Below are 12027 nucleotides of genomic sequence, written 5' to 3'. Positions count from 1 at the left end.
AGGTGCCCCTTTGTCTCCCAGTAATTCGGCAGCCAACGTCAGCTGCATTCTGTGCATCTGCAGCAAGCCAAGAAGCACCAGAGGAGGATTTAATTTAAAAAGAGTTGAAACTCGTATCATAGGCCCTCCTCCCCACCATCTGGCTAGTGGAGACATTCAGTACAATTCAGCATGACAACTGCCTATTCAGAAGGAGGGAAAAAAAACCATTTCTCATTCAGGAAAAAAATTGGGCAGTTCCCATTCCATCTTTGAGGGCCTCCAGCCTAATCCAGATCTGTTGAGGAGTTCTGAGGATACACTCTATAATTAGAGTACAGAAACTGGTAGTGATAAATCAGCAAAAATCTTGTTTCCTATTTGAAGTTCAGGCTAAAAGTAAATTTTTACCCTGAATTTCCTATACACTATTTAAAACTTGACCAGAATATTTTGATATCTAATGAGCGGCGTGGTTTTTATCCTACTTCTTTAATATGCCTTGCAATAAATTTAAGGTCAAAAGATTATCTTAGGTTGTTTTAAGATACTGTTATGAGAACATATCTACCACACATCATATCAAAATATTGTATGTATATGATTTCTATTATATCTATGATTTACTTAATCATAAATCTGCTTATCATTAGTTTATCTATTATTATGTTCTACCAAATAATAAATCTATCCAGCCATATATCTATGACTTATCTAATATGCAGAAATAAAATGATACCAAGATGTAAATCTTTCTGATTCATCAGTTTCTCACCTGTGAAAAATCATCCATGGAGAGAAAAAACAAAACAATCATTGGGAGCCTCTGACATTGTAGTAGCAACATGGATTAATCAGAAATTACTTACGTGTGTATGCATTGAGAAGCAAAATCATGATTTTGCTTCTCTTGGAGTTGCAAAACAGGACTCCTGGAGTATTTTCTTCATTAGATACAGATTTCAGTAAGACAGGTGCTTTTAAGAATTCATCTTTTGTGTCTCCCACAATTTTCACTCCAAATTGTTTTCCCTTTTTGAAAACTTGATCTTTGGTTGTTTACAGCCTCACATCTTCAACATTTATGTACAGTGATGCTGTTTTTCTCTTCCAGGGACAGATTATAAAGGCTGTAGAATAAAGTAACCTTGGTGTTGCAGTTTTTCCTGTTTATAAAGTCTGTTTTATCTGAAACTATAGCCTCACTGCAATATCTAAAGAGAGAGAGCTAGGTTGGAATAAATTAAGCTTTGCATCAATTCAGCTGTTACATCCTACAAAGTATAATCAAGATACTGCTTCTAGGGTCAAAGCACAAAGAATGCAGAACTGTAGCAGAGAAGCTGAAAATTGGTGAGGAAAAATAAAGTCCATTTTCAGACTTGCCAAAACCTCTAAAACAGCATTTCCTTTTGCAGTTTGTAGCAAAGGGAATACTACCCCTTCCTCCACCAAGCCCTAGGCCACGTAAAGAAGTATGTCCACGCTGAAGAAAAAAAACAAGCAACTTCATTCTTGCAACTCTGCACACAATGGCTTCTGATCCCAATGGGAACTTCTTAGCAAATATTTTCTGATGAGTTTGAGATTTATTGCAGGTATGCAAGCTTCATAAGCACTTCTTTTTAACACAACTTTTTTTTTAAATATATCTATATTTAAATTATTTTGAAGTAGCCTAGTCATTGGTGACAGTAATTCCAAACAACCTTTTAAAATAGCTGTGGCATGACATCCTGTCCTTCCATGTGATATTAGCCCTGCCCAAACACAGAGCCTTTTGCAGCATTGTAACTGAAGGAGCAGCTACATGAAATTTGGTCAGGTTTATAAGTTTCCAGCAGCAATGCCAGCAATTCTGAGTCCTATACATAGGGTGGCTGCAAATATTGTTTTATTTTAGCCCTCAGTGAAAATGCCATGTGTTAGTATGAAAGACGACCACTATTATTGAGATTGCTTTTACTAATTCAGGTTCCTTGCTTTGTCTTCAGGGCTGGGCATAGGCTGTAGCTGCCTATAACAAACTTCCTGTGGATGCAAAGCAAATACCATAAAGAGACTTTGACATGGCATGAATGCCAGGGGAAGGTCACAAACCAAAGCCTTGTGCCTATAACACTGCTGTGTTTAAGCTTTTGTAGTTCCTGGGCTTTAATATCGTATTGTTTGATATTACAAGCTGGTTTGTGGAACGGTGCCATTATATCAAAGAAGTTTGCCTGTGCTGAAAAAAAGCTTCTAATCCTTTTAGTTGAATAGAAAATCTGGAAGGCATGAACCTCAAAACTTGAATAGAAAGGCCAAATGAAATTTCTCTGAAAAGAAATCAGAATTTGAAAGGGTAATTCATTTTTGTAATGGTTTTGATCGACAATCCTGGAATTTCTAATACTCAAAAAAAACCTTTTTAATGCCTCTTGAGCAGTTTCTTCTCTGATTGTTTTAAAAATATGGTTTAAAAGTAGCGCTGCTATATTTCTGTCTAATTTCCTGGGGAGAAACATAAATAAATATATGTGTTACTAAGTGCTCATGAGCGCAATAACTCTTAACTGTAGCACATGGTCGGTACATCTGATGATGCAAGAAGCTAATTTGATAGGGCACAGCTGAGGAAATTCAGTTAGGAAAACAGGAACCAAGCATCTGTTTTGTTTGACTGTCTCAGAACTTTAAATGCTCCCTAAGCTTTGTTGCTTTGTTGGGTTCCTTGTCTTTTCATGACATTAGAAATGCTAACATGAATGTTCCAAAAATTAAATCTAATCCATCTGTATCTGGCAGACATATTGTTATATGAAAAAGAGAGGAAATAGTGGGATAGGACAGATTTTTTTTTTTTTTGTTACAAATAATTTGTTTAATTTGTAATCAAATAAAGCTTCAGTAGTTGAATATATCTTAGTTTTCAATTTTTTTCTCTTGGTTTTCAATCCTTGGCATACTTGTGTTTACATGCAATGTTCTACCAGTTATTTAAATAAAGCTGTAATAGTTGAGCTAAGGATTAAAGAGAGAATAAGCTTTCTACTGCACAGCCTATTCTGTTAAGGTTTTTCTTTTCACTAGATTTGAGGAGTGGCAGTCAGCCTGCCCCACTCCCCTCCCTTCCCAAGCAACACCTGTCAGCAGCAGCCATTCACTCTTGATACTGGCCTAAGTGAAGAATTGTCAAATTGTCAATTGTTTGGGTTAGAAGGGACCATAAACATCATCTGCTTCCAACCTCCCTGCCATGGGTAGGGACACCTTTCACTAGACCAAGTTGCTCAGAGCCACATCCAACCTGGCCATATCTGATTGATGTGATACCTGTGTCACAAAAAGTGCCTGAATGAAAAACAGTATTTCAGGAAATGTACTACAATCTTATTTAAAATGTCAGTGGTGTAAGATTTCTTCAGAAGATCATCTCAGACTCCAAAAATAAATGAGCATTGACCATTTAGATTAATACTTTTACGACATATTAAAATAAGAATTTGAATAAACTGTTAGGCAAGAGCTGCCACAGTCCATCAGCAGCTAGATATGTTCTATCATTTCTGTTTGGAAAACAGCTCCTTCTTGCTTTTGTGAAAAAGGCAGAAGCTCAGTGCCTTGTGATTAGGATCCTTGCTTAGCCTAGTGGTTTCTTCAAGTGGTTTATATTAGCTGCTTGTTTCTTATGGCAACACTAAAACCTGCTAATCTTAAAATGTGTCTGTATAGGTAGACATAGCACATGCTCGAAAAAATGTCTGGTCATGTCTGACACAAAGCAGTGGAGACCCAGCCTATGATTGAAATGTGAGATGGTGATTCAACAAAGATGTTTATCTGAAAAGGCAGAACATTCGAGCTTTGATGCCACTGATCATAATTCAAATAAAAAATCTGCTTTGAGTAAAAAAAATGATGAATCTATACATCTTTGGAAAATTTCATAGAGTCCTGACAGGGATTTCTATATGACTACAGTAGAAAGTCTAGCACAAAGCCAAATTGGATCAAATGGGGATTTGTTCTGATGGAGTCTCTCCAATATTGATTTAAGTGAGCTTAGGAGAAGCTAATGTGACAAAGAACACACCTAAGCTGCCCATCTCTATCAGAAAATTCAGAGTTTTCCAAATGAATTTGTGAGCTGCAAGGAACTGTTAGTAATTGTTTTGACACAACGGATATAAGTATAAAATATTAAACAACATGATATCCATCAGCCCCAGAGAATCCAAGTATTTTAGATTCTGGAGATACCACATCCCAGGGATACACAGCACTCAGAGCTTTTTATGCTTCAGAACACAAATAAGAGAAATGAGGGAAAATGTTTCATTAGGAAAATTAGTCAAGTCTCTGTTTAACCACAAAAATCAGAGTGCCTTAGTCATTTAAAGCAAGCAGCATTTTTAAAGTGTCATCTTAAATTTAACATATACATTAGTTTTACATACCAACAAGTAAAAATACCACTGTTGTAAACAAAATTAACTAGACATGATAAAGCCATTACAATTAACTTTTCATTAATAGCTATACAGATTTCTTAGCTGTCCTAGTAGAGAAGCACTATGTATTTCATAGAGAACTTACACTGTGAACCTGAGGCCCCTACATCAAATGTATCTTTAGATACAGAAATCTTTAGAAAAGCAAAACAAAGCCAGAGTACCCCTCTCTTTTCTTCCTTTTTTTTTTTTTTGTAAGCCAGCAGTAGCACTTGAACTATCACAGCCATAATAAAAGCATTATCACTGTTACAACACCAGCAACCACAGATGCCATCTCTGCTTAGAGAGACATCTCTCCACACTAAGAGACAGCATCACTTCCAGCTAGAGGTTAACCTGTGTGGAATCGGAGGTATTGTTCATCTCAGAGCAGAGATCAAGTGCCAGCTATTTCAGCAAAAGCTGCCAGATCTTTCACTGGATAAAGTCATGTCCTGTTCAGGCCCTTTAGCTGCATCTTCAGTATCTCTTCTCCAGGCTAACTAACTAGATGTCTGAGGTCTTTCCCGCTTGGAAGAGCTGATTCTTGCAAAAGTCTTAGATTGCCACATGAAATGTGTACTTAAAAATGCCTGTAGTCCTGTAATTTCAGGAATTGTGTGTCAAACATATGTCAGATTCAGTTACACCAATGTTGCTGGGCATACAACAACTACCTTTACAGACAAAGCTGAATAGTGCCAATTTGACTCAACTAATGTAGATTTTAAAGCTGTAAGGAATTATTTATTTTAGTCTGACTGCATGTGTAACAGAGAACTTCCACCTGTAAACTGTGCACAAGGACTATAACCTCTATTTCATCTGTATAAAGTCTTTTATAAGCATTTCTAACCACAATTTCAGAGTATGGGCTGACCACGGATAAATTATTCCAGATGTTAAATACAGATTGAAACTTTATATCCTATTTGCATGCAGCCTGTGAGCTTTTTTCTCCTTGATTAAAGACTCATCTTTTGTGAGCACTGTCTTCCTCAAAGATCGTGTTAAATCCTCAGTTACTTTGAGATAAGACCTTGGCTTGAACAGAGTTGCCATTTTGGGGAAAAACTAAAGATAAGGCAAAATAACAGTGCACTAAACAAGCAAGCATCTGGTAAGCTCTGTTAGGAGAACATCCTTACAAGAAGATCTGTACACTGTTCCTACTCAGACCTTAGAAGGACCTACAAATCCTGCCCATCACAGTTACAACAGAGATTTGAAGGAAAGGCAGCTTAATGCCACTCAGCATAGATGCTGTTGTCTAATTCTCACCACTGCTTTTTTAATTAATTTGATTGGAAAACTTGAGAAAGACAAATATGTTCTAATGGCAATACTCTCTCATGACTAGGGAATGTCCCTCCTGGGCTCCAGCAGTCTGGTGTCCTCTGGTTGACTGAATTATAAACTGCCTGAGCTGCAGCAATCAACCACTACCAGGGACAGGAGTCAAGGATGTTCTCAGTTACCCTCTCCAGGGTAGGCTTTGGGAATTATTCTTTTGAATACTTGAGAGGTGCAAACACCTGATGGGAGCTTTTCCAGCACACAAAGTACTGCTGATTTTTCTCCCCTGCGTGATCTCTTTGATGTAATGCTGCTCTTAAAGGCACTTTTAATAGGATGCCTCCCCTCTTACCAACCAGCCTCATTTTCATTATGCGTGTGGGTGTTTCACCTCTTTGAGACTCTCTATCCAGGAGTTCTGCAGTTACTGGGGGAAGGGGCAGATACAGCTCACTTCCTTCAGAAAAGACGCTAAGAAGGGTTCTGCCAGAGCAGTTGTGTTAATTGTTAAAGAAACATACTCTCAATGCCAAGCACGATGTACAAATCACTCCGTGCTGCCTCAGTTCTGAGCTCCCAAAGCTCATTTGGTAAGTTCCCAAAAGGACAAAGCCCCATCTGTTAATTCTCCTGTACAGAACCTCAATGATGGTATCACTCTTATGCATGAATTAATAGCTAGAGAAATTACTTTAGCATTCATCTCGTGGCTGGTGTGTGGGTGAGCAATAATTCTAAAGAAATATTGGCTGGAAAGGATGTTAGAAATGTCTATTTACTGCTGGGATTCAGGAGGAAAGATGGTGGTTTCTCTGCACAAAATGTTGGTTCTTCCATTTCCTTTAGCATTGGTCACACAGTCTTTGGAAACTGACTGTGAATGAAAAAAGCATCCTGTAGTTTCTTCCAGGAAAAGATTTTATCTGAGTCCAGCTGGAATTTTCAACAGGAAGTCTATGTTTTATAGGCATGTTTTGGAAAGAGGTAACCTTACAATACTCTTGAAAAGTAATTTCCTCAAATGTTAATGAGATATATTCTAACTAGCAACAAAGGCAAAAGAAAATAATTTCTTGTTTCACCAAATGAATTGAAAATTTTTTTCAAGGAAAGAAGATAATCCTGCCAGCATAAACACCATTAAATAAGCCACATACACGCTTTCTATTGTTTTTTATCTAAGCAGAGAGGCTGCTTAAACATGTTGAAATAATAGGCCTTTTATGTTAGACAGGAAAATAAGTGGCATGTTTCATTTCCTTACTAAGGCTGAATTAATATTAAACACCTCACACCTTCCAAGAACTTAATCATAATCATTTTACTGGAAAAATTCAATGTATAGAATTAGATAAGAATTGCTCTTAAAAAAATACATAGTCTCCTAAGAAAAATCTATAGAGGTATAAAAGCCTCAAATAGCCAGAATTACCTCCTGAACTCAACTGTGGTGTTAAAATGTCACTTGCTTTCAAACTCTTACCATGTAGTCACAAAACACATTTGCATACCGTTTCTATAAGGCTTGTTAAAAAGCTTGCAGATTTCTTTGCTTTAAAACATTCAAGTTTGAATTAAAAATAAGAGAAGAATCTCAAAGATCATAAATAATGCCATTATTGGATCATACTCCCTGAAGTCCATGCTCCTGGGCCTTGTGTGTTCAGTCAGGAATGATTCCAGAAGTTGATCCAAGAAAAGAAACATTTAATACACTGCCAGTTTTGAAACAGTCTTCTTAAACCATATTGTATGGTTTAAGAATTGAAGCGAGCAAGTTTATCCTTCTTAGTATAAGTCTGGATGTTCTTGTCTATACACACGTCCTTCTTATAATCTGTTTATGTCTTGGACTTCATGAAAAGCCCTGGTAATTTCCAGAACCTATAGTTTCTGAACAATACACATTTATTTCCCAGCTTTAGTATTTACTGAGATATTTGATGTCTAATGTTCTTACTGATGATCGGTTTCTAAGCAACTGGTAAACAGGATTTTTTTAGTTGTCAGTTTCCAGAGGAAATTGCAACTCATTAAAGTGAGCATGCAAAGCTAACCTCAGATTGTAGCCATTACACTTATTTTAATGTTGTATTTCATTTAAAATGTTTGATCAGAGAACAAGTCTCCTAGGATGCATAGCTTTTCTGGAACACCACAGTGAACAGCAGTTCTTCAACAAGCCTCATTACATTCAGTGCACAATATCAAGCAATGTAAAGAGGATGAATAGTAGCACCACATTCAGTTCATTTTATATTGATAAAGCTTTTTGTCTCAGGACTAACATGCTTGGAAGCATGTCTCAGGACTAATAACCACATCAATGCTTGTTTTGATTAAATGGATTTCTTCCCGCAGTGGAAGCAGCAGTGACAGAAGTATATTGCACTAAGGATATTCACATCCTTATGCAGGCAGAATGATTAAATTTAACATCAAGTTACAGGTTGTTCTCTAATTCAATCTCTAATTCTCTAATTCAATTCCACCAATGAATGTTTAAGTTGCAACTGGCCTGTGCATCCTCTGAAGTTCAGCTGTCAGGATAAATCTTGAACAATTCAAAAGTTATTAGCCAACTAGCCCTGCATGCATCCTTTGCTTGTGATTTTTGCCTCTCTGACTGGACAAGCACCACTATGTGCATCAGACAATCTATCAGAACAGAACATGACAATAGCACAGTTAGAATGTGCTAAGCTCTCTGGAACCCAAATTTAATGCCCACTGGGATCAGAAAAGGGTGAATAGTCAGAAAACAACAAAAACCCTCAAAGAAAAATGCATTTATCTACTGGTAACATTTATTAAAAGACATTCAGTCAGTGTTAAGCAAACCATCCCAAGGACTTACCCTGCTAAATAAAAGACTGTGATCCTCAGAAATAAAGAGCTTATTTTCAACACCATGCAGGGCAGCTTCCAGAGCAAAACTGCACTCTGTGTTTGTAGAGTCAAAGCAGCAAGTGTTACTATGTGGTGAGTATCAGCCCTGCCAACATCTGACAAACCCAAGGAGAATGAACACGATGTTTCTTTAAGCATGTAGTGCTTGAGCTGTTAGCCATTATAAAAACATTAGGAGCAAGAAAGAAAATAATGAACATTACTGTACCAAAGCAGGAAAAGCAGATTTCCCTCCCACCCACCCCCTGCCAGTTACAGCCCTGGCACTTTTTATTTCCAAACTATATCATGGCAAAGGAATGTGTCTTTCTTTGCCGGATGACCTCTGATGTGGAGAAGTATGCTATTCAGCATAATTTAGCACACAGAAAACAAAGAAGTTTAACTGTTTCAAAGGAATGCAGAATTTCAGCTCTTGTTATAGCTCTTGTTCTTCTGAATGCTCATCATACAGCTTAATATCCAGCACATATTGGATGAAAAGGAACAGTAACTCATCAGAGACGGCCTCATTCCAGACTCACCCCTTCTCCCCCCACCCATGCAAAACAGCTTCCATTTCCTTGTGAAACAGCAACAGCTTCAGATTACAATTCACTTCTCCTAAGGATATTCATGTTGCATTTCAGTCAAGAAATCATGATCTACCAAAACATTTAAGAATTCAGGTTACAAGCCCTACTGCCAAGACTGCAACCTTTTATTTAACACAGATTTACATGACAAAGGGACAAAATACTGACCAGTGCCTACACCTGATCTTAGAAGAATGAAAATTTCTTAGAAAAGATAAAGCCTTTACAGAACAGAGAACAGTACAACATAAAGCTTATGGCTAAGAAAAGAGTTAAAAGAGGGAAAGTCTGGTTTATTTTTTTATTTATTTTATATACCTATTTAGAAATTCATTTTGTCAAATATACTCCCCCTTATCATAACAAGCAGATTCAAGACTATGTTAAATATAAGGAAGTTTAACTTTTTTTTTTACACAGCTAGTATGGAGATGAGTGGTTCAAGATGAACTGGAATTACACTGAAAACAGCTCATGACAGCAGTGAAAGATGGGCTTCTGTGATCTTCAAGAGGCAGGTAATGACTACTTAAAGCTTCATGGTCTCAATGCTTTAAGTCTCCAGCAATTTCCTCAGAATCAAAAATTATTTGTTCTCAGAGAATTTTTTTTCAAATTCACAGTGTTCTCATAAAATCCTAAATAGAACTATTACTTGCAGATACTGACATTTAGAAAGCAGAGCAGCTAAACTTGTGATCCTCCCCTTTAAGATATGGCTAGATCACCCCCAGGGTTACAACTGAAGTAGTGCTTTTTTAAATTTGCTTTTACCTTTTCTTGAATCCTCTTGGCTTTCACTGTCGATATAAGTTTCCAAACTGCATGGATAGGAAGCTTTATGAAACAGGAGAAGACAGATTTATGCAGCAGATTATCCATAATTTAGGTAATTTCTCTCACTGCTTCCCTGTTTGGAGTTCTGAATGCATGTTTTCCTCCTCTTCCCAAAGACTCGTAGTCCTCGACTGTTGCACAATCCTTTTCTGCAGAGCAACTGGTGAAAATCAAAACATCAAATGCAGAGCCTCCAACAAATGACTAGTGTTAAAGTGCCACAAGGGCAGTGTGAGCTGCAAGAACTGAGGGGCAGTTCTACCAAATGCAAATCATTTCCCTGGCAGCCTGCTCAAATAGCTCTACTTCTGGTAAGAACATTCTGCTGCAAAATCAAGTAACAGTAACCAGCTCCTGATTTTTCCTAGTCCCCCTAATGCCTGATGCCTCTTAAAGCTTGTTCAGCTGCAGTAAAGAGGATAGAAAACTGCTGTTTCCAGCACATTCACCCCTCCTCCTCAAGCTGTATTTCACTGACTGCACTGTCTGGTTTCACTTTTGTTTCACACACAATCCTGTTATGTGGATTTCAGTCAGATTAATGCTTTTTTTCATTCCCCACTTTCTAAACTGGAACTGCAAGGCACCAGTTACAGAGCATAACAGTGCAAGCTCAGATAAAGCTTAGCTTGCAACTAGGGGCTTTGCCTTGAATCTTACCTGCAAACTCATTTCCTTTCAAGTCATTACATTTGTCTTTATGACCCCTTCTCTACTTTGCACTTTCGATCAGCAGACAAGTATTTGTCTGGCTTTTGTAGTGGATGGAAAAACAGCAAAGCACATTTCCATCAATTATCATCCTAAGTTCTTGAGTTTCAGAGTTATGGAAGTTTGGGTGGATATCTTCCTTTCTCTGTTTTTGTTGTTGACCTTTTATGCAGATAAGTCACAGAGCTGGGATCTTATTACAGTAAAGCAATTCAGTCCTTGCTACAACTCCAAGTTTTTTAAGTCTTTCCTAAGGTATTTCTCTGTGCATAATAAATTATTTTAAGGTCAGTCCCTACCCAGGCCATTCTATGATTCTATTATTTAGATCTTGGAGAGTACTACAGACTTTATCCTGAAGCTATTAAATACAGCTGCTAAAGACTAACCAGCCAGAGAATGTTAGGTGCCTCCTGCACATCAACATTTGCGGGAGGCAAAAGAAATAATTTCTTTACCTTGTCAGCACAATTTGTGGAAAGTAATCCATATGGTAGGGAAATAATACTGCTTTGCAGGACTCTTCTTCCACTCCTCCTTTTCAGGTCTCACAGCTACAAAAAAGCTTTCAATGCATCCAGGAAAGAATCCAGGACAGATTTACATGTTTGTTTTCAGTGTTAACTCATCCCACACTACTTGCACATATCCCTCCCTTCAGGTTTGATGCTTGACACAGGCAAACATTCTGACATTTCATGCTTGGAAATGTGCCTTCAACAAATCCTTTTTGTGTTCCTAAATGACTGCTTGGCTGCTTATATTTCAGCCCATCTGTTTGGATGGCACCAAGCCTGCTTACAAGGTGATCTTCCTGTTTCACTTCCTATCCAGAGATGCCAGCCAATTTTGGGCTCTCGGCACAATACCTCTCCTGCCCTCACTTTGGTACAAAGCCCTGCTGAGTCAGAATCACTGTTCCTGAGCTTTTTAAAATTTGTTGGCACTTGTGTGACTCTGACCACCTGAGCAGCAGAGGAAGAAAACTGGAGTTGTCAGCACTGTAAATTGCCAAGTGCACTCGTTACTGTGAAGCCAGGAGGATGTTACAAAGATCAGTGACACATCGTAGCATGGGAATTTTAATTGCTCTGCAAAGATAGGATCCCCCAGAAGCAGAAGGACAAAAATAATAAAAGCAAAAACAGAAGCCACAGGCATAAAAGAGTCAAGCAGGAAACAACACTGAGCTCCACTTTGCTGTAGTGATTCCTTTAAAATGACATATACTAGGACATATTTGT

The 12027-nt window shown here is 37.8% G+C and overlaps 1 protein-coding gene across 3 annotated transcripts in view; it reads right to left on the bottom strand.

Annotated features, from left to right (window-relative positions):
- Window positions 1-10424, bottom strand: part of ATP2C1 (ATPase secretory pathway Ca2+ transporting 1) — a 61688-nt gene extending 51264 nt beyond the window's left edge. Inside the window, exon 1 of one of the 3 annotated variants that reach the window (XM_030965469.1) lies at window positions 10010-10424. In XM_030965469.1, coding sequence (XP_030821329.1) covers window positions 10010-10117 — 108 coding nt within the window. In that variant the 5' untranslated portion in view covers window positions 10118-10424. The remainder of the gene's footprint in view (window positions 1-10009) is intronic. The other 2 variants (XM_030965528.1, XM_030965504.1) reach the window with 2 other exon arrangements.
- Between the last annotated feature and the right edge of the window lie 1603 nt (window positions 10425-12027).

This window comes from Camarhynchus parvulus, chromosome 2 (genome assembly GCF_901933205.1).
Source record: "Camarhynchus parvulus chromosome 2, STF_HiC, whole genome shotgun sequence".
In the NCBI taxonomy this organism is placed as follows: Eukaryota; Metazoa; Chordata; class Aves; order Passeriformes; family Thraupidae; genus Camarhynchus; species Camarhynchus parvulus.
Note: the sequence above shows the minus strand (reverse complement) of the source record. Positions and strands in the feature narration are given on the sequence as shown.